We start from the raw sequence: 26,584 nt of genomic DNA, 5'->3' as shown, positions 1-26,584 counted from the left end.
AGGAAAGCACAGCTGACAAACCTTGTAATGGAGACACTACTCGGGTTGTAAATTTTAGGAGTATTGTGTCCCAACCTGTTAAATGGCTAATCCCCTCTTGCACGCTGCAGCCAACGAATCACATAAGTCCAATGGTCTTCACTATTTGTTGTTTTAGCAAACCTTTATTTATGTAAGCTGAAGAAAACTAAACATTCTGCTACCAATCAGTGCCTATTGTTTGCTGCACTTTGAACAAACCTCCCTTTCCAAGTTAACTGTCCCAAAATAAGCATGGAATATAAAAAATTACTAATGGATAATATGGACCTACATTGTCATCTCGTGGTTCTGATGACACTGTGGCAATGTTGTTCAACAGGACTCACCTGTGGTACGTGAGCTGGTTTTTGGTGCATCACATTTGCTGTGTTTCACTTCAAAGACAAAGGTCAAACATCAGCCTGGCTTTGTCTGCTTATTTTTTAACGTGGGGACTGGTATTTACATACCACTCCCACTTTGCAGTCAGGGAAAGAAAAGTGAAGTGAGTTATGTGACAGTCTTGCTGGGTACAGGGATTGATTGTGAAAGGAAAGGGTGTAGGATGTAATTTTGTGAAACAGCCAAATATAAATACCTGTAAATGAGCGACACACATGATCAGTTAGGAAAGCAAAAATTAAGCACATTTTTTTTGCAATTCTGCTGTATCATGGAAACTGATGCCTGTCTTTGTTTATTTATTTTTTTTCTTCAAATTTTGCTGCAGATCCTCCACGAATTTGCGGCAATGTTTTAAAAAAATAAAAATTACCCCTGGTGGGGCCCCTGTGGGACTTCACCACCAGGCCTAGGGGGTCAAAGTATTCCTACCCTGCCCCCCTTGTTTGAGTTCCAAGATGGCTGTCACCACTTCCTGTTTGAGGTGGTGGCAGCCAATCAGATCTCATTTTGAGCTCTGTCTGATGTGGGGACCCTCCGTATCTCTAGAAGTGCATAAATCATTTGTCTTTAATTACTCCAAAACTACTGAATGGATTTTCATCAAATTACAAAAAAGAGATCTTTCTTGACCAAGATCTAGCTTTCTGCCAAATTTGGTGTAATTCTGTTCAGCAGCTCGGGATGTAGTTGTGTCTAAATTCTCTATGGGAAGTTGCATGGGGAAAATGCGATTTGGGACACCCACTTTTGCTCAGCCCCCGCTTGATGGATCACCCCCAAAATTTCCATACATTATCTGAAGTGAGTGGGAAACTAGTTTTGAAATCCAACTGGTCCATCAAGCAGGAGTCCCAAAACATGTTTTCCTATTCATTTTTCCATGGGAAGTTTAGACACAGCTACAGCCCAAACGGCTGAACAGATTTAAACCAAATTTGTCGGAAAGCTAGATCTTTGTCGAGAAAGAGTGCTTTTTGTGATTTGGTGTAAATCCGTCCAGTAGTTTTCAAGCAACTAAGGCTCAAAATAATTCTATATTTCACGCCAAGGAGGACCCACAGCCCGACCGATCTCAAGATGAGATCTGATTGGCTGCCATATCAACAAGGATATGGTGGCAGACATCTTAGGACTTGGGACTCTGTCCAAAAAATAAAGGTTAAAAAAGACATAAGGAGGCAGAGTAGGGATACACTGCCCCCCTAGGCCTGGTAATGGGGTCCCGCCTAGGATCAAAACCTTTTTTTATTTTTTATTGTGCAGCGACTTTGCAGAGGATCTGCAAATCTGCAGCAGAATAAAACAAAAAAATTATAAAATGAGTGTGGGCCCACGCTCTATTAATATCCCCCAACACCACCACCCCACCTCCCCCCGACGACTGGGATGGGCCACTGTGTGCTGCAAAATAATCAGTTTGGGGAGGAGCATGGCCTTCTTATAAATCTAGGAGACCCTAGGGACCCCTCTCACCTGGGCTGTGTTGTAAAATAAGGGAAGGGGTTCGAACAGGCCCTCTTCCTGAGTCTGAATATGCCCCAGGGACCCCATCCCACGGGGTCGAATGCCATTAATAGGGGGAGGGGTAACACACACCTCTCCCTGAGTCTTAATAGGCCCTGGGGACCCCATCCTCCGGGGCTGAATGCTATGGGAAAAGGGAGGAGGTCTGTGTGCCCCCTCGCTTGAGACTTTAAAGACCTCCGGGCCGGCTCGAATACTGTATCTTAGGGAGCTCACCCCAAGGACCCAGTAGTTTGCCTGCCTGCATCAGTGTTGGCAGGGAAACGCATGTCTGCTCCCACCTGGCAGGAGCATTTTTACAGCTTCCGCCAGGTGGGATTCGACATGCCTTCCCTGCCTGCAGGAACACAAACAGAAAATACATATCTGCTGTCACTCGGCAGGAGTTTCAACAGTACTCTTGCAGGTTTGGGGCAGAAGTTTATTTTGCTGTCTGCATTCTTGTAAAAAGGGAAACATGAATTGTTCCTGCCCTGCAGGAGCAAACAAAAACAGCAGTGCGAAACACTTTCAACTCCCATAGCTGCATGTGGGGAGCCTCTGGGGCACGAGAGCCCTTATACTCCACACTGTGGCCCCAACTTACTGTGTGGTGGGTGGTTGTTTGGCCCCGGGGATGTGGCGCAGAGCACACCGTCCTCTTAAAGACCATTGGGGTGGAGTCCCTGGGGCCACTTTAGGCTCAGGGAGGGGGCTGTGCACCCCCTCCCCTTTAAAAAATAATTTGCCTTGGGGATGGAATCCACAGACACAAACTGGCTTGGGAAGGGGGGCGGCGCCACTGGACTGGGGCTAAAACACAGCCTGCGGTCAAGTCCATGCTGAAGACAGCCAGAGGCTGTGCGCAGTGTGTGGTCGACTGCCTGCTGAGGGTTTGGCCAGGTCCTCTGGCCAACCCCGTGCCATGCCCTGCTGAAGGCCCTGCACTCATTACACCTTCTATGACATCATTGATAATAATGCAAAGTTTGCAGTGAAATTATTGATGAAAAAACTACATGGTAGGGGAGCGAGTTGTAATTATTTTAGGGCTTGAGTTGCTCCCTCGCGCTTTCCCGCCGTGACCTCCTTCACGCCCCCGCCCCCGCACCCCAGCTCCCATTCACCCCCAGCTGACCCCTCCCCCCTCCCCCACCTCCCTCTTATAGCGGCCGCTGCGCGACAGTGGTAGCGACCCTTGACCCAAGAGTAGGTCGCTCCCCCTGCCGCTGCAGCTCCTCCAGCTCCTCCAGGTTCCTGAGACCCACCTCGCAGTAAGTACCCCCCCACCTCCCAGCCCCTCGCCCTGCCCCGCGCTACTCACCCTCTCTCCTGCTTCTTTTCTTCCTCTCTGTTCTTCCTCCTCGCTCCTCTTCTGTAATCTTCTTCTGTTCTCTTCTATTCCCCGTCTTCTCTCTTCTTCTGTGTGCTTCTCAGCCTCTCCTGTCGCCTCTCTTCTTCTTCATCTTCTTCTGTGGTCTTCTGCCTTCTGTTCTTCGTCTTCTGTATCTTCTTCTGTGATCCTCTGTCTTCTGCCCCTTCGTCTTCTGTTCTTCTGTTCTTCTGTCTTCTGCTCTTCTGTCTTCTGTCTTCTGTTCTTCTGCTTTCTCCGTCCTCCGTCTTCTGTTTCTTCCCGCGCCTGCCCTCCTGCTCCTTCCTCATCCCCCTCCCTCACTCACCTCCCCCTCTCTATCACCCCTATCTACCCTGTTCGCTATCTGCCTCCCTCACTCCTCCTATCTACCTATCTCTCTATCTCACTATCTAACTCCCTCACTCACCACCTCCTCCTATCTACCTATTTTTCTATCTCTCCACCCATTTCTCCATCTATCTATCTCTCCCCCCCTTCCCGCCACACCCTCTGTTACCTATCTTCCTATCCTCTCACTCTACCTCTCACCCTCACCCACCTCTACAACCCCCCCTCCCCAATCTTCCCAACCCTACTCCTATCTCTCTCCCTAATCTCCTAAACCTCCTAACACTCACCCCCCTCCACCCTTAAACCCCCCTCCCCTGGCTCTTCTCACTCTACCTGTCCCCCCCCTCCCTCGCGCTTTCCCGCCGCGACCTCCTGCACGCCCCCGCCCCCCAGCTCCCATTCGCCCCCAGCTGACCCCTCCCTCTTATGGCGGCCGCTGCGCGACAGTGGTAGCGACCCTTGACCCAAGGGTAGGTCGCTCCCCCTGCCGCTGCAACTCCTCCAGGTTCCTGAGACCCACCTCGCAGTAAGTACCCCCCACCTCCCAGCCCCTCGCCCTGCCCCGCGCTACTCACCCTCTCTCCTGCTCCTGCTTCTTTTCTTCCTCTCTGTTCTTCCTCCTCGCTCCTCTTCTGTAATCTTCTTCTGTACTCTTCTATTCCACGTCTTCTCTCTTCTTCTGTGTGCTTCTCAGCCTCTCCTGTCGCCTCTCTTCTTCTTCATCTTCTTCTGTGGTCTTCTGCCTTCTGTTCTTCATCTTCTGTATCTTCTTCTGTGATCCTCTGTCTTCTGCCCCTTCGTCTTCTGTTCTTCTGTCCTCTGCTCTTCTGTCTTCTGTTCTTCTGCTTTCTCCGTCCTCCGTCTTCTGTTTCTTCCCGCGCCTGCCCTCCTGCTCCTGCCTCATCCCCCTCCCTCACTCGCCTCCCCCTCTCTATCACCCCTATCTACCCCGTTCGCTATCTGCCTCCCTCACTCCTCCTATCTCTCTATCTCTCTATCTCACTATCTAACTATCTAACGCCCTCACTCACCACCTCCTCCTATCTACCTATTTTTCTATCTCTCCACCTATTTCTCCATCTATCTATTTCTCTATCTCTCCCCCCCTTCCCGCCACCCCCTCTGTTACCTATCTTCCTATCCTCTCACTCTACCTCTCACCCTCACCCACCTCTACAACCCCCCCTCCCCAATCTTCCCAACCCTACTCCTATCTCTCTCCCTAATCTCCTAAACCTCCTAACACTCACCCCCCTCCACCCTTAAACCCCCCTCCCCTGGCTCTTCTCACTCTACCTGTCCCCCCCCTCCCTCGCGCTTTCCCGCCGCGACCGCCTGCACGCCCCCGCCCCCCAGCTCCCATTCGCCCCCAGCTGACCCCTCCCCCCCCCTCTTATGGCGGCCGCTGCGCGACCGCGCCGCTGGCGCGCCAGAGGCAAGCCCGTCTGCACCCGTCCGCGCCTGGCCCGCGCCCAGCGCCACGACCCCTGGTCCTCAGCTCTCCCAAGCCCCGCTGATCCACTACGACCCCACCACCCTCCACGCCCTCAACCCAGGGCGCTCCAACACCTGCTTCCAAGCTCACCCCAAATGCACCCAGGGACCCTTCGCCTGCAACTCCTGCAAACGCATCTTCCACCACGCAACTACCACGACCACCAGCCCACGCGCCATCAACCACCTCAAGTGCATCCTGGTCAACGTTTGTTCTGTCCACAAGCACGCCGTTGAACTCTGGGACCTCCTGGACTCCACAGCACCGGACGTCGCCTTCATCACGGAGACCTGGATGAACGCCTCTTCGGCCCCAGACATTGCCACTGCCATCCCCGAAGGCCGCAAGATCTCCAGAAAAGACCGCACCAACCAAGTAGGAGGAGGTATCGCCATCGTCTTCAAAGACTCCATCAGCGTCACCACCTCCACCGAAGACACCCCTCTCGCCGCTGAACATCTGCATTTTCAGATTCGCACCGACCCCAGGACCACCCTCAGAGGATCCCTCGTCTACCGTCCCCCCGGACCGCGCACCCCTTTCAGCGACTCCATCGCCGACTTCATCTCCCCGCACGCCGTCGCCTCGCCGGACTACATCCTCCTAGGTGACCTCAACTTCCATCTGGAACAAAACAAGGACCCCAACACCACCGCCCTGCTCGACAACCTCACCAACCTCGGCCTCAAGCAACTGGTGAACACCGCCACCCACATCGCCGGACACACGCTTGACCCTATCTTCTCCGCCAGAAAACACGTCTTCTTTAGCCACACCTCCGCTCTACACTGGACCGACCACAGCTGTGTCCATTTCACTTTCCGACGCGAGACTCGCCACCTCCGCACCCAACCCATCCCTCGTCGACAGTGGAACAAAATCCCCGAAGAGCAACTCTTCTCCGCACTCGCCGTCAACCAACCAACCCTCACCACCGACCCCAACGACGCAGCCCTCAGCCTCTCGAACTGGATCTCCAACTGCGCAGACAACCTTGCTCCCCTCAGACGCACGCATCAACAGGCCATCACCAAAAAACCTCTCTGGTTCTCTGACACCCTCAAAGAATCGAAGAAAACTTGTCGCGCTCTCGAGAAGTCCTGGCGCAAGGACCACACCGCCGACAACATGACCGCCCTCAAAAACGCAACCCGCGAACACCACCACCTGATCCGCGCTGCCAAAAGGAACTTTTTCACCGACAGACTGGATAAAAATAGCCACAACAGCAGAGAACTTTTTAGCATTGTCAAAGAGTTCTCCAACCCCAACGCCGTCACGCCCTCACAAGACTTGTGCAACTCCCTCGCCACCTTCTTCCATCGCAAGATCTGTGACCTCCACGACAGCTTCGGACACCAGACCCAACCAAGCATCACCGAACCCACACCCCCGACCATCATCCTCAACGACTGGACCCACATCAACACCGAAGAAACCAAAACCACCATGAACTCTATCCACTCCGGCGCCCCATCGGACCCCTGCCCTCACTTCATCTTCAATAAAGCCGACGACATCATCGCCCCGCACCTCCAGGCCGTCATCAACTCTTCGTTTTCTTCTGCTACCTTCCCCGAATGCTGGAAACACGCCGAAGTCAACGCCCTACTAAAGAAACCTACGGCTGACCCGAGCAACCTGAAAAACTTCCGCCCCATCTTGCTCCTCCCCTTCCCCGCCAAGGTAATAGAGAAGTCCGTCAACAAACAGCTGACCACCTTCCTGGAAGACAACAACCTGCTCGACCCTTCACAAACCGGATTCCGAACCAACCACAGCACTGAAACCGCCCTCATCTCAGTCACAGACGACATCAGAACCCTGATGGACAACGGTGAAACAGTCGCCCTCATCCTCCTCGACCTCTCGGCTGCCTTCGACACCGTCTGTCACCGCACCCTAATTACCCGCCTCCACTCCACCGGGATCCAAGGCCAGGCCCTGGACTGGATCGTCTCCTTCCTCTCAAACCGATCTCAAAGAGTTTACCTCCCACCGTTTCGCTCAGACCCCCCCGAGATCATCTGCGGCGTACCTCAAGGCTCATCGCTCAGCCCGACACTCTTCAATGTCTACATGAGCCCCCTCGCCGACATCGTACGCAAGCACGACATCATCATCACCTCCTACGCCGACGACACCCAACTTATACTCTCCCTCACCAAGGACCCCACCAGCGCCAAGACCAACCTACAAGAGGGCATGAAGGACGTCGCAGATTGGATGAGGCTCAGCCGCCTAAAGCTGAACTCTGACAAAATGGAAGTCCTCATCCTCGGCAACACCCCGTCCACTTGGGACGACTCCTGGTGGCCGACGGCCCTCGGCACCGCACCGACCCCCACAGACCACGCCCGCAACCTCGGCTTCATCTTGGACCCTCTTCTCACCATGACCAAGCAAGTCAACGCCGTGTCCTCCGCCTGCTTCCTCACCCTCCGCATGCTCCGCAAGATCTTCCGCTGGATCCCCGCCGACACTAGAAAAACCGTGACCCACGCCCTCGTCACGAGCCGCCTGGACTACGGCAACACCCTCTATGCTGGGACCCCCGCCAAACTCCAAAAACGCCTGCAACATATTCAAAACGCCTCGGCCGCCTCATCCTCGACGTACCCCGCAACAGCCACATTTCCGCACACCTGAGACACCTGCATTGGCTCCCAGTCAGCAAAAGGATCACCTTCCGACTTCTCACCCACGCACACAAAGCCCTCCACAACAAGGGACCGGAATACCTCAACCGTCGCCTCAGCTTCTACGCCCCCATCCGTCTCCTCCGTTCCTCTGGCCTCGCGCTCGCTGCCGTCCCTCGCATCCGCCACTCCACGGCAGGTGGGAGGTCCTTCTCCTTCCTGGCAGCCAAGACCTGGAACACCCTCCCCGCCAGCCTCAGGACCACCCAGGACCACTCCACATTCCGGAGACTCCTCAAAACCTGGCTTTTCGAGCAGCAGTAACCCCCCCCTCCCCCTAGCGCCTTGAGACCCGCACGGTGAGTAGCGCGCTTTATAAATGTTAATGATTTGATTTGATTAGTTACTTGACATAACAGTAACTGATTCATTTTTATCGTTTTATGTTTAATATGTTACGTTGCCACTTGAACTTTCACCTAACTATAACTTTATTTTAACCTTTATTTTTTATGTGTGTTTGTATAACACACATATTTACTCTGATGTACAGAATATATTCCTGATTCTTCTTTCTTACTAATGGTTAAGTGTTCTCTATATGAAAACGACGTGCTGCTAAGATTTAGGCTTTTCGCGATACAGTGCTAATTTTCAACATGACTTTTCCGATTTAGAACACCTATGCTTTGTTAGCTATGCAGTCGTGTGTTTCAGGCAACTCTTGAAGCTGTCTAAAAGATGACACCTTGTATTGTACTGAGTATCAGAGTCAACCAAAAAAATATGTTGATTGGGTTTTAGTAATAATCTTTCATTACTTATGACCATATGCCCTCGTGTGGTTGCTTTCGGAAGTTCTTCTTTGTCAACGTTTGCACTCTGGTAAGCCCTTTTAAGACGAGGTAGGGACAGAGACTAGTGTAACTGCAGTACTTTCAAGGGAACAATGCATCCGCAGGCCGCCATATGAATTTTTTGAATACATACGAATTCGATGATGAAAGGAAGGGGAAATCAGAGATCACTGGAACTTAAAATTGCGCTAAGGGATATTTAAAAGGAATTACATAGAAGAGACTATGGGCGTTGTTTAGAGTTTTGCAAAGCTCCCTTTGTCGTGTTGGAAAAGGGCGTGTAACGCAGAAAGTAAGATAATACATGTCTTTGTTGAAACATATTCATTTTCTCCTTGAAACGTGCCAAGCACTGCATAAAGTTCTACTGGCCTTAATATAATAAATCTTCCTTGTTTTAAAGAAAGTACAAAAATAAAATGTGGCAATAGAGGATCAGGTGTACAGATTATCAATCAACTTAATATTTAAACCACGTTCTTCAGTGCCTTTTCTCATGAACAATTCCCCTCCTTGTTTGGGTCATTTCTGATAGCAGCAGATATAGTCAGAATTTTAATGCGAGATAGTCATGTTTGGTTCCAGTGGTCTTGATAATTATCTCTTGTGATTTGAAATACAGTGCGAATATTTAATTATTTGACCCGGTGGATTTTATAATTCGAGCCAAAGTGGGATGTTAAAGTGGTCTTACGCAAATGTCCTCTTTTATAATTCATCAAAGGTTTGTGCTGTTTGTTAGATAAATAGGTCACAGAGACTTCCAATTTTATTCGTCCAATATCCCTTTGAGGACTTTCACATACGAAGGAAACGGGGTATTACTGAACATGGTTAAATAAAGTAATTAGGCATGATCAGCTAGAGAAGTTGAGTTCAGAGACTGTCCAAAAGCATCTGCTGTATACAGAAACACATGTAGGCTTTTATTAAGTGCTGAAAAATGAACAACAGTCTGCAATATGATGTGCCTGATCTTTTTAAACTGCTTGTAATAAATTTTTCTTAGATTTTAAATGGTAATGCAGATTAAGTGTAGCTTTTGCATAAGGACAGATAACAGTAAGAATGTATTGGTTTAACGTTTGAGTTTGTAATATGTCATAAAAAAATAACCCAAGACCAAAGTACTTTTTCGTCAACATTTACATTCAAGAGTATTGTATTTTTTTCTAATAATTTTTTATTAAGTCAGAATTAATCAAATCAAATACAAAATGACAAAAAGTAAGTGACAGTACGAAAAAGGAAAACATAGAGAAAGCTCATGATGCTCGGAGACCGAGGCCTCAAACACCCACTGAGAATTCTGCGTGACCCAAAAAAGAAAGGGAGAACAAACATATACAAAGGAAATGAAACTAGAGACGAAGAAAAAGAAGAAATTCTCAAGAAAAAGCAAACAATGACTGTGGTGCAAAAACGACAAAGTACTCACAAAAAGGACCCAAATAGCAGATTTAGCTAGGTCATCCAAAATCCCAGTTAAACCGAGCCCAGGTTCTCTCGAATTTCTTAAGGGAGCGGGTGCCACTCGCTCTAGCCAAAGCCTTTTCCAAATCATATATTTGCATTGTGGTTGACCACCGTTCTATGGGCCGCAGAGACCCAAGATCTAGCAATACAAAGCCTGGCAGAGATAATTAATATGGACAACAACCGCCTTGGCCTGATATAATGTTCCATTCCATAGCATAACATCACCACTACTGGAGTAAACTGAATTTCACATCCAAGGGATGTTGTAAGCAGTTTAGTCATTCCTTCCCAGAACTCCCTGAGGGCAGGACACGCATAAAACATATGAAGAATGTCAGCCGCTTAAAATCCACACTTAGGACATGGGGCTTTATCCGAATTATGATTCACACCCCACTTCACATGTTTGTCCGGCATGTAGCATAGCATGCATACAGTCCTGAATTGCTGCAGCTTCGGATTCACAGTTTGCACCGCCCCCTCCACTGTCTCTAATGCTTTATATATCTCTGAGGGCAACAAGATTCAACAGTATGATGGAGCCTTCCAGATCCACTAAGCCTTTCCCTCTAGAGTGAAAATAACCTCTCAACTGCAGGTATTTAAGATAAATGATGATGGGCAAGGCTGAATGCGGCTTGCAAATCAGCAAAAGAACAAAAGCCATTTATATGAAAGAGTTGCCCCACCATCATAATGCCTTGTCTCGCCCAAGCTTTGCAGATAGTCACAAAACACCCCTGGAAACACGGGGTTATCCCACTGTGGCATGGATTAATGTCAGTGAATATTTAGAACATATTTCCCTCCAAATGTTTACGGTATCGCTAACAAACTTAAACCTTACCAGCTTGTAGTTGTTGGGGTCTACACTTCGATAAAGAAAATGCCGGTGTTCAGGGCCTAGAGCCAAACAGTAACCTAGAACTGATAGGTCTGGTTCTACGAACCTGAACAGATTACGCAGTCGTCCCGCAAATGCTGCCCAAAAGAATAGCTTAAAATTGGGGAACTGTAGGCCCCCGTTTATATAGCCAGCCTGATGCTCTTGAAGATCAAATATTCTGTACAGTAATCAGGGCTGCAATATTACACGTTTTACACATCCATTTGAAATGATGTGCAGTTCATTGTGTCAAGGCGTTCAAGTCGCATGTGAAGTCTATGTTCTGTAATCTCCAATTGGAAACTCGATCCATTTCAAAGCTGTAGATGCTGAAGGCAGTGTATTAAATGCAAGTGACCCAGAAAATGAATGTATGATGCATACAGTTTAACACATGACAAAACAACTAAATGGTCTTGGCCATCTTAAAGGGAAGGGTTGTGTGAGTGGAATGGAAATGTAAGTGGCAATTAGGGAATACTATGTAGCTTTTGTGCTAATAATATATCACCAACAGCCACCTAAAACATTGACAGGTTTCAGCCCTTACAGTAGGAAAACACTGGATTTATTTATGTCAAACACTATTAAAAACAAAAATGGAATTGCACAATACGCTGTTTTCCAAATTACCATAGTGAAATGGTGGCTTGAGTCATGAAGGTGTAACAGTCACCTAGGTGCAAGAAAATGAGGTCTGCTCGGGGATTTATAGTAAAACAGGGAACGCTGTTAATCTGTTTAAGTGTTCACCACCGATACGTTGCTGAGCAGTAGAAATAAAATTCCTCAGAGCACACTATAAGTAGCCATCCTTCTAAGGTGAGGTATGCTACGGTGCCGTAGTTGGACTCTTGCTCTAGGCAAGACTGCTGGTTTAAGGATGACAGTACTTATGTTTTGTAGGCGGCTATGCCAATCCTACAACAAAATGCAACTGTCCCAACCCTTCCGGCTCACAAGCAGCACCTCACCTAAACCCTAAACCGTTAAAGGTGATTTGTGCCAGCCTTTACGCATGGACTCAAAAGTGTGACATCTCAGGGAGCGTCGTGGTTAAACGGAGATTACCCCTTTCTCACATTAACAACATGTCTCAATCACACACAGGCAATGAAGAAGATGCAGTACAGTTTCAATAATATGTATTTCATCAAAACTGCAATCTGCGATGATTAGAATAATGAACAATGAATAATGATTAGAATAATGAACAATGCAAGGAACAGAATTGTAAAGACGAGTCATTAACACAAAGACCTCCACCATCTTGCAATATCACTCGATATCATGAAGTGTGCGATATGTCCTAATACCCTAGTCTGTAGGCCTAACCTCTAACCCAGAAGAGAGCTAGATATGTTAAACCTCAATCTGCCAATACCATGTCCATGAGAAGAGCCCCCAACCCTCGTTACCTTGGAATGAGGTCTCTAACTCAGACTCCACAGGAACACGAAGTCTGGGTCAGTGTCAAGGCGACGTGCTGCAGCAATAGCAGCGATGGCATCTGGTCAGAATCCCTCTGCCTATCTGATAAAGTGAGGAGTATATATACAGATCTGCCTAGACCCCTGACGTGAGTTAGTTCCCAAACAATAGATAACAAGGCATGTTTGGGACGGTAATTAATATAAACAATTCCCTCGAAAGTGTGATGACGGAAAGTACCTAACGTGGACACCTTCAGTTTGTTTGTATTTGTCACCTGATCTTGACGCCTTAGCGCGGTGGCACTGAGAAGGAAAATCAAAACATGGGCCTAAGTCAAAACAAGGCAGCCATCTTAAAAGAAATAATTAAATACATGCGCTAAAACAGAGCAGGCTAAGTAGGGTAAAAGTCACTAGTTGATGGGGGCACGAATCTGCAAGCCAACGGCTAAGCTAACTCCTGTATCCCTATTAAAACAAACTAGGATTCACCACAATGAACAAAGTGCTGTCAGGGGCACAAGTCCAAATGCTGAATGAGCTCCAACAATGAACAGGAGAGCCCAAATATTTTGCTTAACAAGTTTACACTCGTAGAAAATTGAGATTTCAAAGCAAAAGAGGTATTCCAGCCAGTTATCAATTGCTTCAGTCACAATTTGTAAAGTAACAGATCTAGGAGGCGTCATTGATAAACTTGAGCTAGCCTTTCAGGCAGGGAGTAACAAAGACATTGTTGTATTCCAGACATCAGGGCACTAATGGCAAATGTCATCCCTCTAACTGGTGAGACTGAGAGGTGTTGTACAGAATCTTCCATGTGTGTTACGTCAGCGTGCTCATGTCCACTGCATGCATGCCAGCATCTGTCTTTTTTCACTATTCCTCCTGCTGGAACTCCAGTTTTAAAGTCTATATGATTAGCTGCCAAAATCATGTCTCTCTGCTTCAGAACATTCTCAGTTCCATGGTAGGGATGGGGCAGGTAGGTTTGATTAGTGCTTAGTTTGTAAAAGAATAAGACCTGGGGCCAAACATTTGGTCAGAAGCCCTTGGTTGTTGCTACTGAGTGTCGCAATGTCAATACCAAAGCTGCATAGTCTTGACTTGACCTCATGCTTCTTTCATCCACCACCAAACACTCTCTGAACCTTTATCTCATTCTGGCAGACTTTTTTCATCTCTGCTCTCTCACTTTGTCACTGTTTTCCCATATTTCTCTTCCTCCTTTTTCCCCAATTATGTTTTTCTCTCTGGATCTAGGTCAAAGTCTAATGAGGAAAAAATCATGCCCATCTCCTAAAATAAGTACTGGTGGATCCCACCTGCAATCACCAGCTCAAATTAAGCACTGGGTTTAATATGACCATTCAGCCCACATCCGAGCGTTCGTTACACAGTGGAACGCAGGTATATTGCCTTATAAGTTTGTTGGCGCTGTCCAGCAGATAAAAAAGGATCTGTTATTGGTTTTTCCTGTCTTCATACCTATCCTCATATAAAAAAAGCTTAATTCACACCATTAATGACCGTCATTGTCCTGGATGATTCTTCAAGTAGCCTGGGGCTGCATATGTAATGATGTACCTGTGAAACTCTGATTCCTCAGAAGCAGTATGTTCGCAAACAGATCTGCCTTTCACCAGTGCTGACGCTGAAAGCACAACAAAAAACAGTACTTAGCAGACAGTACCAGCTACCAAAGACACACTTGCACTATATATTTAATATACAGCACATTTACCCCATGTGTTTCTAATTTGCGGATCAATTGTTTCCAAATCTGACCGATGTGCCTCTTCTTTGGCCATGTAAGTTATGATGCTGTTAGACCTGTCAGCCTTAGGGTGGTCTTCCCACAAACTTTTTGCCTGTTTGCCTCCATCCTAGTCTGGATTTTTGCTTTGTTGGCCTTCGGACTCTGAGAGCTTTACCACTGCTAGCCAGTGCTAAAGTTCATGTGTCCACTCCCCTAACGATGGTTTGATTGGCCTATAACTGATTGCCATATTTATTTTACATGTACGTCCCTTGTAGAGTGGTATACTATGTACCCATGGCATGTAAATTAGATGCTACCAGTGGGCCTGCAGCACTTATTGTGCCACCGACTTACGTAGCACCTTAAAATTTGCCCTAGGCCTGCCATTGTAGCCTGAAGGCAGTGTCCCACTGCCATGTCAAATTGACCTTTAATGCCCCTTGCCAAGCCTTAAAATTCCCTTTTAGTCCATATAAGTCGCCCCTAAGGTAGGCCCTAATTATCCCATATGGCAGGGTGCTGTGTAACTTGTTAGTTTTTCATGTCGTAGTACTGAAAAAAAAACAAATTAATTTTCTCACTACGAGAGGCCTACCTCACCTACCTACCCACAAGGTAACATTATGGATTAAAATTAATAAATTGTAAATTCTAAACCAGAGGTGGTAGATATGTCATTTTTGGTACCTATGAACTTGTAATGATAAACCCTCTTTAATGGTAAGGTCGGAGTTATCATCACAAGTTTGAAAATGCCACTTTTTAAAAGTTGCCATTTTCCTGCCCTTAGCCCTTTGTGCCTGAAACATGCCTTAGGTCACATGACTGGGTGTAACTGACAGTTGAGACTTTGTGAATTCACCCCAGACAGTCGCACAATAGGGGAATTAGCAGAGCCTGAATGGGCATTAACTGACTTGATGGGGGGAAAAAAGGGACAGGGGGGGGATTCTAAGCATAGTCATACTTGCGACTGAATAGGGTGGGCTCTGCCACCACAAAATGGGCTTAATGACCCTGTATTGTCAGTGCAGCCAACTGGGAGCCAGGGTGGGGAAGGCAGGAAATTTCTGGAACTTCAGAAAACCTTTTTGGAAACTTCACCCAGCTTCTAGGAGCAGGGCACCAGGGTATAAAAATAGGTCTTTCAGGCCGCCTCCTCAGTTCACTGCTGGACCTGCGGAAGGACTCTGAGGACTGCCTGCTGCTGTGACCTGCTGTGCACTCTGCCATACTGCTGCTGTACCTGGAAGGACTGCTTTTCTGCCTTGAGCCTGCTTAGAACGTTCAGAGGCCAGCCCTGCTGTAGAGCCCTGCATCACTGTATGCACCCAGGGCTTCAGTAGTGACTCCAAAGGCTAGATTAGCTGGTCTCCTGTTCTGAGCAACAGGGACATAACAGGCTCCCACCATCTTAAACCTGCACCTGTACCCAGCCTGAGTACATCTTGAACCCCCAAAAGGTCTCCATCCATTCCCGTACTCTTGGTTGTGGTGCTAAATTTGCCCAGGAGGCCATTTTCTAAAACTGAGGACTTGCTATTTTGAACCCTAAACTTTAAAAAATAATCATAACTCCGGTTCTTCTAATTGGATTTTGATGGTTTTGGTGTCAAACCAACAACCCAATTTCTCACAGATGCCAAATGTTATCTTCATCTGAAAAATTAGTGTTTTACTTCGTCCATGCCCTCTATGCCATTATGCCTTTTTAAGAGTAACAATATAAGAGGAATACACAGGTGAGAAGCTCTTCTGACTCACTTAGAATCTCAATGTTCATGAAAGCCCCACCTACTAATGTCGCCAGCCTAATATTAAAAATGCTCCATGGCTTGTAAGAAAACGTTTTTACTAAATATATAAACTTCAAGTTCTGGTTTCTTCAAGTGTCTTTCTTGATCTATGACACAGAGCCTCTAGTCTCCAGGAAGAGGGTTCACCTTGGAAAATCACAAAACAGAGCTATTTAAATTTGACACTGTAGGTTCCCATGTTGTGTTCTAGTTTGAAAACTGTACCCTTGATATTAAAAAAGCAAGATATTCAAAATATTCTCAAGGTTTTCCACATTCATTTACAGGGAATGAGTGAAGGATAAATATATTTTCTGTGTGTGAAACCTAAAATGGAAGGTCTTTCAAATTTACTCATTGTCCTACACCATTTAAATTTCGCTATTTATAGTACGAGCTAAAGCGAACAATCTATGGTATCTAAACCACTACCATTAGCTCTTCTGCTTTCAATAAAGACTAAATTATTATTTATTAATTTTTTGGGGAGGAAAGCTAACTCCCTTTTTTTACGCCCTCCCCCTTCTTCCTCCCTTGTTTTCCCGATTCCTCATTCCCCTGTCCAGCATTATTGTGCCCCCACCCCATGCCGTCAACCTCCCTTTCGTTCTTCCTCACTCACATCCGAATTCCTGTTCTCTGTGTATTTATTTTTTAAATTGCCAAAGACTGCACACAGCTCTGCTCATCCATGAAACACACATCATTAATTTTGTGTGTTCTACTCTCCGTGCACCTCCTCATTACTTTAGCTGCTTGTTCTCCTCCAATGGCAGCCATCTTATAACCCTTCTCATTTCCCAACAGCTTGCAGTGAAGTAGATAATAATGCAAACACTTAGCCTCAGAATCCTCTCAGTGCAGCTCGGGAGCCACCTTGAGAATGGTAAATCTCCTCTATCTGTGGCCCAAAAAGATAGATACCTTCACATACATTTCCTAGACTTGAAAATACTACACCTAGCTCTGAGGGCGTTTCTGTCCCAATTTCTGGGAAATAATCCCTTGAGTAAAATCAAGAACTTAACTATGTCTTGTGTAATCAAAGACTCAATTACTCATTCACTCCACCTTGCAAAGTAGATTTGATTGAAATGCCTTTACAAGGACAACTTACACTCCAGCACGTTTAGACAGGAGTTCAGAACACTCAAGCAGACCTTAGCATATAGAGAAGACGGGCTTTACTTTCACGACTGTGACACCTCTGCTGGTGTGGTTACAGCACATGTCTTTCTAATTCAAAAGATAACACGAAGTGGCAGATATTTAGCTCAACGATCAAGTCTTTGCTACCATTGCTGAAAAGAGAATTCTAAATCTTCTACTGTCCAATGCATAGTTCACAAAAGCAGGTTTACCTTTATGGTATAAAAGTCCGATTACAGGTATCATTCTACCACACGGGAAAATGTCCATATTACAGGCCGTACTGAGGCATCCGTTGCTTTTCAGAGACAATTTATGCATTCAGCGCTGGTTCCCAGACTGATACATATTAAGCAAGGCCTTGTTGAGGAACACTATTAGCTAAAACCTCTGATCTCTTGCTATTTTCAACCATTTCCCACCATTAACAGACACTTGGAAAACTTCTCAGAAGCATAGAGATGAGAACAAGGGGAAGTTACTCACCATAGTGTCTCTTTCACTCCAATTTCTGTGCTCTAAATCCATGTAATCAACCACTAATAATCCTCATTCTTTGAATTTATGTGAGCGTCCAACTTGTTAGATATGGAGAAAACAAACCCTGCAGATTAATTGGAGCTAAGTAAGCTTACTGGGGAGGGGGTTGGTTGGGTGGTGGGTGGTGTTGAGACAGCCTATGAGTGAGCATAGATGCACAAGCGGTCGGGGGGACAGAGCTTTTTTATTTTATAAATGCTCAAGCCCTCTATTTTTCTAGGAAGGATGTCCAGCATATTCCAGATACAGCAGGCTGTTAGACCTGCACTGCAGATGTCATTATGGTAAATAAACCGATATGTTTTGTAGTTGACTGGAATTGTCTATCACATGTAGTTCTAAAACAACAATCCTATCAATTGCGCTGTACATTGTATTTTAAATTCTTTCTGTCTCCTTTATGGAAACAAATCACAGAAATAACAATTTTTAGAACGGTAGTTGGATATATGGACACATTTTGCAGTTACTTGAAATATAAGGATCTAAGCATTCCAGATTTTTACAATGTGTTTAAATTCACATCACCTTTAACTAATGGGTAAGGATACGTGGTCATTTTGTTCCGATATGAATTATGAATTTACAATTACCTCCTACAAGTAGATTTTCCACCTCCTAGATGTTTGACGTTTATGCTAATTCTGTGTCTGTTTTTTATTGTTTGCAGATAATTCAGCTGGACTTCGTGGCAAGCTACTCCATGGAGGGGTTGGGGGATGTCCTGTGATGTTTTGTAATTGTACGGCTACATTGGCATTTGTGATTAGGAAGTTTCAGTAGAACACAACCCAGTCCGGGATGGCCCTGACTCAGGATGACCTACCCCTTATGGCCAACACGAGCCACATGCTTGTGAGGCATTATAACTTAAAGCTGGATGTTAGTTTTGAGAGTCAATCCTTGATTGGCTCTGCTGTTCTATTTCTAGAACCTGGAATCCATTACCAGAAGTCAGCCTGGTCACCAGCAGTAGCGTGTTCGTCACAGACAATAGACACTGGTATCAAAAATTCACTGGCAGGGTGCCCGCATGCCACAACTGAAGTAGATAACGCTTTATTGACTAGCCAAGATTGTGACTTTGTCGTCAGTAAAGTTGAGTTAGACTCTTCTGATAAAAACAGAGATAACTGCAACAATGAACCTGTTTGTGCGATCTGCATGGCAAAACACGTTCACAAAGCCGAGGATCATGGCAGAGAAGAGTTTGTTCTGGTGCTGGACTGCTGTGATCTATCTGTGTTAAGTGTGGAGGAGGTTGATGTTGCTGCTGTGCCATTTATTGAAAGTCTCAGAAGGTGCCAAAGACGGACTGACGTGTCTGACCAGGGGCACTTGGGGAATGAGATTGTGCAGGAACTTGTTTCGCTCCCGGACCACCGCTGGAGAGAGCAGCATGACTATTACACTCAATGCAGCAAGGCTCCCAGCTCTGGGCAGCTCCAGTTTACCACTGACATGTGGAGCCTACAGATCAAGAAAACAGGATCTTTCACACCCATGGATTTCCCTCACGCCATCAGGATAGTGTACCACACAAGGCCAGAGGGAAGGTCGGTAATGTGGACCAAGGACCAGAGCAACAGGTGAGAAGTTGTTTATTAGACTGTCCCCCTCCCTGGAGGTGTGAAGGGGATAGCGCAGCCAGGGGTTTAAAGTTTATCCAAGGTAGACATGTCTTCTAGACCCATCCTTGCTTTTCTGTAATAATTGATTTTGCATGGCTTCTAACTGCATCTGAAATGTGGCCTTCCGGACTGTGGGCCAGATGTAGCAAGAAAACATTTTGTGACTTGCAAATTGCGAGTCATACCGACTCGCAAATTGCAACTCGCAAAAGTGCATGCAGAAAGGTGTCTCAGACACCTTCTGCGACTCGCTATAGGGTCGCAAAGACCCACCTCATGAATATTTATGAGGTTGGTCGCAAATTGCGACCCCATAGCGAGTCCCTGCACTCACAGGGATGGTGGCCTGCTGGAGACAGAAGACCTCCATGTCTGTGACTGCTTTTTTTAAAGAAGCATTTTTTTTTTTTATTGCAGCCCGTTTACCTTAAAGGAAAACGAGTTGCAATTTAAAAAAAATAATGAAACCATTTGGTTTGATTTTTTCAGAGTAGGCAGTGGTCCATCGGACCACTGCCTGCTCTGAAAAAATATTTTCTGCGATATTCACAAAGGGGAAGGCGTCCCGTGGGGACCCCTTCCCGTTTGCGAATGCGTTACCACCCACTTCAAGTGGGTGGTAACTGCGAGTTGGTTTGCGACCGCTTTCGCTGTCACAAAGCAACTCAGCATGTCGATGTGGTCGCAAATAGGAAGGGAACACCCCTTCCTATTTGCGAGTCGGAATCACATTTTGCGAGTCGGTACCGACTCGCAAAATGTGACTCTGCATCGCGATGGCCGTTTTGCATGTCACAAACTGCGTTTTTCACAGTTTGCGACATGCAAACCGGTTGCTACATCTGGCCCCGTGTTCCTTAAGTCTGTGTCATAGGATCACACTGGCAAATACTGCCTTTCTGATGTTTGCAAAGGCTGGGTAGTTCGGTTTAACAGACAGAAGGCAGACTGGCTTTACATCAGTGGCAGGCGAGTGAAGACCGCATAGATGACGTGAAACACATTTTGCCACCATATCCATGTGATGGACCAGACATTCTGTCCACTTAAAAAACACAAAAACACATCCACGTTCTTTCTTTCCTGCCGAGATAATAGCATTTTCTTTATTTACGTTTCAAATTTGCATTCAGGAAATGAAAATAAGGAATATAATCCCACAGTAGTGAAAAAGTTAGTAGTGCTCAGTGGATCATTTAAAAGGTCGGGCTGTGTTATCGTAATTGACGTACTTTCCACAGTTGTGGTTAATCATTACCAGACATGTATCCTTAAATACCGAATTCCCAGTTTGATACCCACATGTCCTGTTCTCATGGCCCCCGCACTCCATAGCAGATTTATAAAGGTAGCTCCTGTTTTGAGAGACCTCCTTTCACAGGTTATGAAGTAATTTATGCTCTATCCAATGGAATAACGAAACTGAAGGGGGGGGCCTGCACAGAACATGGAGGCCCCACCCTCTCCTCCCGCCCCCCCCCCCCAGGACACACGCCGGCCAGGTATGAGTGGGTGCCCTGGAGTTTCCCCCTGGGGCTTTCAGGGGCTTTTGTTATGCCACTGGCTCTATCACCATTCTGCCACGGTCTCTTAAGGACAAATCTATATACCTCAAAGATTTACCAAAGCACTGATCTAGAATATGTGGCTAGAGGTTAACTTGAAACAGATACGTTTCAATTGTTTTTTTGAAGGAAAGATGATTATTTCTCAGATCCCCTGCTAAAGCCTGACCTGGATAGGCCCGCCTGCCAGTTTTTCTTCTCTTATTCCCAGGTTTACAGAGGATGTTCTTGTCAGCTGACCAAAGGGTCCTTACAGAATGATAGACTCACTACCCATCCTTCTCTTCCAGCAAGTGCCTGGTCCTTGTGAAACATTGGAGATGATAATTGGAAAATTGTATTATTTCATTATTATGATTGTTCCTGGACAGCCAGGCACCAAGAAATACTCCCAGAGTTCACCTTGTTCTAAACTTTACATTTTGAAGGTGCCGACTCTCACTTCACTATACTGTTGTCTTCATTTCCTTAGCCAAAGAAGGCATCCGAGCCAGTAGAAGAAACTCTGTCTTCACCTCACTTAGACAACAGCAATCACAATCCGTCTCTGACTGAATTTTATAGAACACCTCTTCTACTTTTTTACAAGTTTTAAAGGGATTATATGTTAAGAAGGATTATCTGCATTGGCGCATCTTGATGGGAAAAACCATACATTCTCCACACTAGCATGATTTGAGTGCCTTTCTTCAACATTAATTGCGAATTATGAGAGCTTCTCCTGGCCAAGAACCCGATGTGCTTTACTCCTTTACTCTTTGGGGATATTGTCATGACATAAATGAGTAAAATGAGAACCATTTCACAGCTCAAACAACCCTGAAAAATGGCAAGTTTAAGAGGTCATCCTGCACCTGGCTCCCTGCTTCAGTCTGTCCAACCCAGGAACAAAGTTGTCATTTAAGTCACTTATCCGCCAAGACTAACATTAACTTCCACAATGATCCCCTGAATTTCTCCATGAAATATTTCCACAGGAAGTGGAGAAAAAGTATAAGCTTAAATGTCAGTAACTATTTTGTTCCTCCAAAGGAAATATACTTTTCTCTATTGTAGGAAAATGGCTCCCTGTTGCAGTTAACCCCCACTTTTTGCCTGATGCTGACTTGACTGAGAAGTGTGCTGGGACCCTGCTAACCAGGCCCCAGCACCAGTGTTCTTTCACTAAAAATGTACCATTGTTTCCACAATTGGCACACCCCTGGCACACATATAAGTCCCTTGTAAAAGGTATCAGTGGTACCAAGTACCCTGTGACCAGGGAAGGTCCCTAAGGGCTGCAGCATGTGTTGTGCCACCCTAAAGGACCCCTCGTGTAACACATGCACACTGCCATTGCAGATTGTGTGTGTTGGTGGGGAGAAAAAGGCAAAGTCCACATGGCATCCCCCTCAGGGTGCCATGCCCACAAAACACTGCCTGTGGCATAGATAAGTCAAACCTCTAGCGGGCCTTACAGCCCTAAGGCAGGGTACACTATACCACAGGTGAGGGCATAGCTGAATGTGTACTATGCCCCTACAGTGTCTAAGCCAAACCTTAGACATTGTAAGTGCAGGGTAGCAATATTAAGTATATGGTCTGGGAGTTTGTCAAAAACAAACTCCACAGTTCCATAATGGCTACACTGAATACTGCGAAGTTTGGTATCAAACTTCTCAGAATAATAAACCCACACTGATGCCAGTGCTGGATTTATTAAAAAATGTACACAGAGGGCATCTTAGAGATGCCCCCTGTATTTTACCCCAATCCTTCATTGCAGGGCTGACTGGTCTGTGCCAGCCTGCCACTGAGATGAGTTTCTGACCCCCCGGGGTTGAGAGCCTTTGTGCTATCTAGGGCCAGAAACAAAGCCTGCATGGGTGGAGGTGCTTCACGCTTCCCCCCTGCAGGAACTGTAACACCTAGCAGTGAGCCTCAAAGGCTCAGGCTTCGTGTTACAATGCCCCAAGGCACTCCAGCTAGTGGAGATGCCCGCCCCCTGGACACAGCTCCCACTTTGGAAGCAAGTCCAGAGGAGATAATGAGAAAAACAAGGAGGAGTCACCCACAAGTCAGGACAGCCCCTAAGGTGTCCTGAGCTGAGGTGACCCCAGCCTTAAGAAATCCTCCATCTTGTTTTGGAGGATTCCCTCAATAGGAATAGGGATGTGCCCCCCTCCCCTTAGGGAGGAGGCACAAAGTGGGTGTAGCCACCCCCAAAGAAAGTAGCCATTGGCTACTACCCCCCAGACCTAAACACACCCCTAAATTGAATATTTAGGGGCAACCCTGAACCCAGGAAATCAGATTCCTGCAACCTACAACAAGAAGGAGGACTGCTGACCTGAAAGTCCCGCAGAGATGATGGAGACGACAACTGACTTTGCCCCAGCCCTACCGGCCTGTCTCCAGACTCAAAGAACCTGCACAGCGACGCATCCAGCGGGACCAGCGACCTCTGAGAACTCAGAGGACTGACCTGCGCCTAAAGGACCAAAAATCTCTGAGGACAGCAGCTCTGTCCAGAAACCGCAACAAAATTGCAACAAAGAAGCAACGTTAAAGAGACTCTCACTTCCCGCCAGAAGCGTGAGTCTTCACATTCTGCACCCAACGCACCCTGCTCGAGTTCAGGACAACAAACACTGCAGAGAGGGCTCCCAAGGGACTCCAATGACGTGGACACCCTGAGTTGACACCCTGCACCTGAGCAGCGACACCTGCAGAGAGGATCCCTGAAGCTCCCCCTGACCGCGACTGCCTGATAACAAAGGAACCCAACGCCTGGATCAAGCACTGCACCCACAGCCCCCAGGACCAAGAGGAACCAACTACCAGTACAGGAATGACCAGCAGGCGGCCCTCATCCTAGCCCAGTCGATGGCTGTCCCAAGAAGCCCCCCTGTGCCTTGCCTGCATCGCCAGAGTGACCCCCGGGTCCCTCCATTGATTCCTACAACAAATCTGACGCTTGCTTTGCACACTGTCCCTGTGATGCCCCTGTGCCGCTGAGGGTGTGTTTTGTGTGCTTGTGTGTGCCCCCCACACCCCAGTGCGCTACAAATAACCCATGGTCTGCTCCCCGAGGACGCAGATACGTACCTGCTAGCAGACTGGAACTGGAGCACCCCTGTTCTCCATAGGCGCCTATGTGTTTTGGGCCCTCCTTTGACCTCTGCACCTGACCGGCCCTGTGTTGCTGGTGCTGTGGCTTTGGGGTTGCCTTGAACCCCCAACGGTGGGCTGCCTATGCCCAGGAGACTGACTGTGTAAGTGCTTTACTTACCTGAAAAACTAACCAAAACTTACCTCCCCCATGAACTGTTGATTTTTGCAGTGTCCACTTTTAAAATACCTATTTGCCATATTAACAAACACTGTGTGCACTACTGTTTTAAATCAAATTGCTATACTTACCTGTGTGAAGTGCCTTGCATTTTATATGCTTACCTCAAATTTGAATCTTGTGGTTCTAAAAATAAATTAAGAAAATATATTTTTCTAAATAAAAACCTATTGGCCTGGAGTTTAGTCTTTGAGTGTGTGTTCCTCATTTATTGCCTGTGTGTGTACAACAAATGCTTACCATTACCCTCTGATAAGCCTACTGCTCGACCACGCTACCACAAAATAGAGCATTAGAATTATCTAATTTTGCCACTATCAACCTCTAAGGGGAACCCATGGACTCTGTGCACACTATCTCTCACTTTGAGATAGTGTATACAGAGCCAACTTCCTACATCTGTGAATCATTTGCATTTGTAGAAGTAGCAATTAATAACCGTTAAAGTTGACAGCTCGTGTGACTATAATGGAATACACCATGTTCCATCTGGTTATAGTAAGTACTTCCCAAAAATGTACACTTAGTACTTATCATTGAATTACATGTAAAATAACTTGGTTCTGTGTGATCCTACACATAAACGGCATTATTTCTTTCTTTAAATCTTGTCACCAGGATCATTGGCATTCCACTGTAAGCATGAAGACAATCCATCTCACAAATTGCCCATTTGTTCAATCATTCTGATGAGGTCAACGGAAAGCCACAGTTTGACATGTGCACTGAAGTTACATCAAAACCACAAATCCTCCATACCCTTGCAGACATCCTCCATACATCTCCCAAAATAATAAGAAAATGTTGCCCAGTAAATGTGCCTTGGAATCTCCACAAATCTAGCAAATTAACATCTCCCTAATAACATTCATTCATAAGTCCTAGGAGCTATGAAAAAATCTCTCTTACATTATAGATCACTAAGTGACTGGACTTGCTATGGACTCACAGCAGTAAGGCCCTTGCCTTACCCTGTGAATCACCAGTCTTAAAATGCCACGTCAGACAGTTGTTCTTCTTTCAGTTGCCCTTGTCCTTGATCACAAAACTATTTCTGATCTCATTAGTTTCCACCATCGTCCTGCATTAGGTGTCTTAAGATTGATTGATCACTGTCCCCCATCTCTTGTTCATCAGTATTTAGTGTTTCTTTTCACCCTCTCAACCTCCTTAAAGGTTGAAGTCTGAGTTTCTTTCTTGGACTCTTCTGACTCTTTTCCTCCTGTCCTCAGCATCTCAAACCCCTCTACCCCCTCCTCTTCTCTTTCCTGCCAGTCACAGCAGCCCTCTTTTGGTTTTGAAAACAAATGTGCGATTACTAGGTGCCACTTTGCAATTTAAAATTCAGCTCTTGTATTTTCTTCCTATGTTTCCTAACAGGGCACCCCTCTTTTTCTAAATTGTATCTTTGAAATCAGATAGTAGAGATATGTGAGATTGTGGATTATTAGTTGAGGTGGATGGTAGTACACGACAAGTATTAATGTCACTATTCCTGGTTAGATCCAGTAAACGTTTCAATCATTAAACCTTAGCTCGAGCTCTGATAGCTATGGCACAGAGCAGACAGACTTTACTTGAGAAAAATGTGCAAGGCATTTAGAAGTACCGAAACAGTGAAAAATTTGACAACACAACTAAAATCTCACTCAGGTTTATAATATTTTAATGAACAAAATGACATCAAAAAAGACAAATGTGATAAGGGGAACCGGAGGTATGAATGTGTAAAGGTTTAAATGAAAGAAAAGTGCCACAAAGCAGAAAGTGCTCACTGCTGGCAACTGGTCATGCAAGACCGGGACAATGGTAAATTTTAAGACTGACTGCGATGGAACATAGGTCGGATACAAAGACCAGGTTGTTCCCACTCTAAGAGTTACCTCCTGACTTAAAAAAAAATAATTGAGAAGGTAGAGTCCTAAGCATGCGGCAGCATGCTATTGCCAGAAACAGGGTTGTCGACAATGGGTTACAAAAGGACAAAGTCTCAGAGAAGTCTTTGACTGAGGCAGGAAAAGCTCTGAGCAGGAAAAGCCCAAAGTTCACTCACAGGAAGCCATCAACTGTGATCAGATGCTGCTCAGCGCTAAGTGCAGGGAAGATTTCTACTTTCAGACTTAGGGCCTGATCTAGATTTTGGCAAGCAGGTTACTCCATCACGGCAGTGACTGATATCCCGTCCACCGAAATATAAATCCCATACTTCATAAGGGATTTATATTTTGGCTGATGGAATATCCGTCACCATTGTGATGGAGTAACCTGTCAGCCAAAATCTAAATCAGGCCTTTAGTCTCTGTCTGGAAACCTGATTCCTTCAGCGGGGCAAGACTGCATGCTGTAGACGAAGTGGTTCAATGTCGTTGGATACCGGTTGGGCCTGT

The 26,584-nt window shown here is 46.3% G+C and overlaps 1 protein-coding gene across 11 annotated transcripts in view; it reads left to right on the top strand.

Moving 5' to 3' along the window:
- The window catches only part of AOPEP (aminopeptidase O (putative)), a 1,364,679-nt gene that overhangs the window by 83,024 nt on the left and 1,255,071 nt on the right, over positions 1-26,584 (top strand). For all 11 annotated transcript variants that reach the window (XM_069228080.1, XM_069228005.1, XM_069228042.1 and 8 more), the window contains one exon: positions 18,341-19,259. In XM_069228080.1, the coding sequence (XP_069084181.1) occupies positions 18,472-19,259 (788 nt within the window). In that variant the 5' untranslated portion in view covers positions 18,341-18,471. The remainder of the gene's footprint in view (positions 1-18,340; positions 19,260-26,584) is intronic.

This window comes from Pleurodeles waltl, chromosome 1_1 (assembly GCF_031143425.1).
Source record: "Pleurodeles waltl isolate 20211129_DDA chromosome 1_1, aPleWal1.hap1.20221129, whole genome shotgun sequence".
Classification (NCBI taxonomy): Eukaryota; Metazoa; Chordata; class Amphibia; order Caudata; family Salamandridae; genus Pleurodeles; species Pleurodeles waltl.
This window is presented reverse-complemented; position numbering and strand designations above follow the sequence as displayed.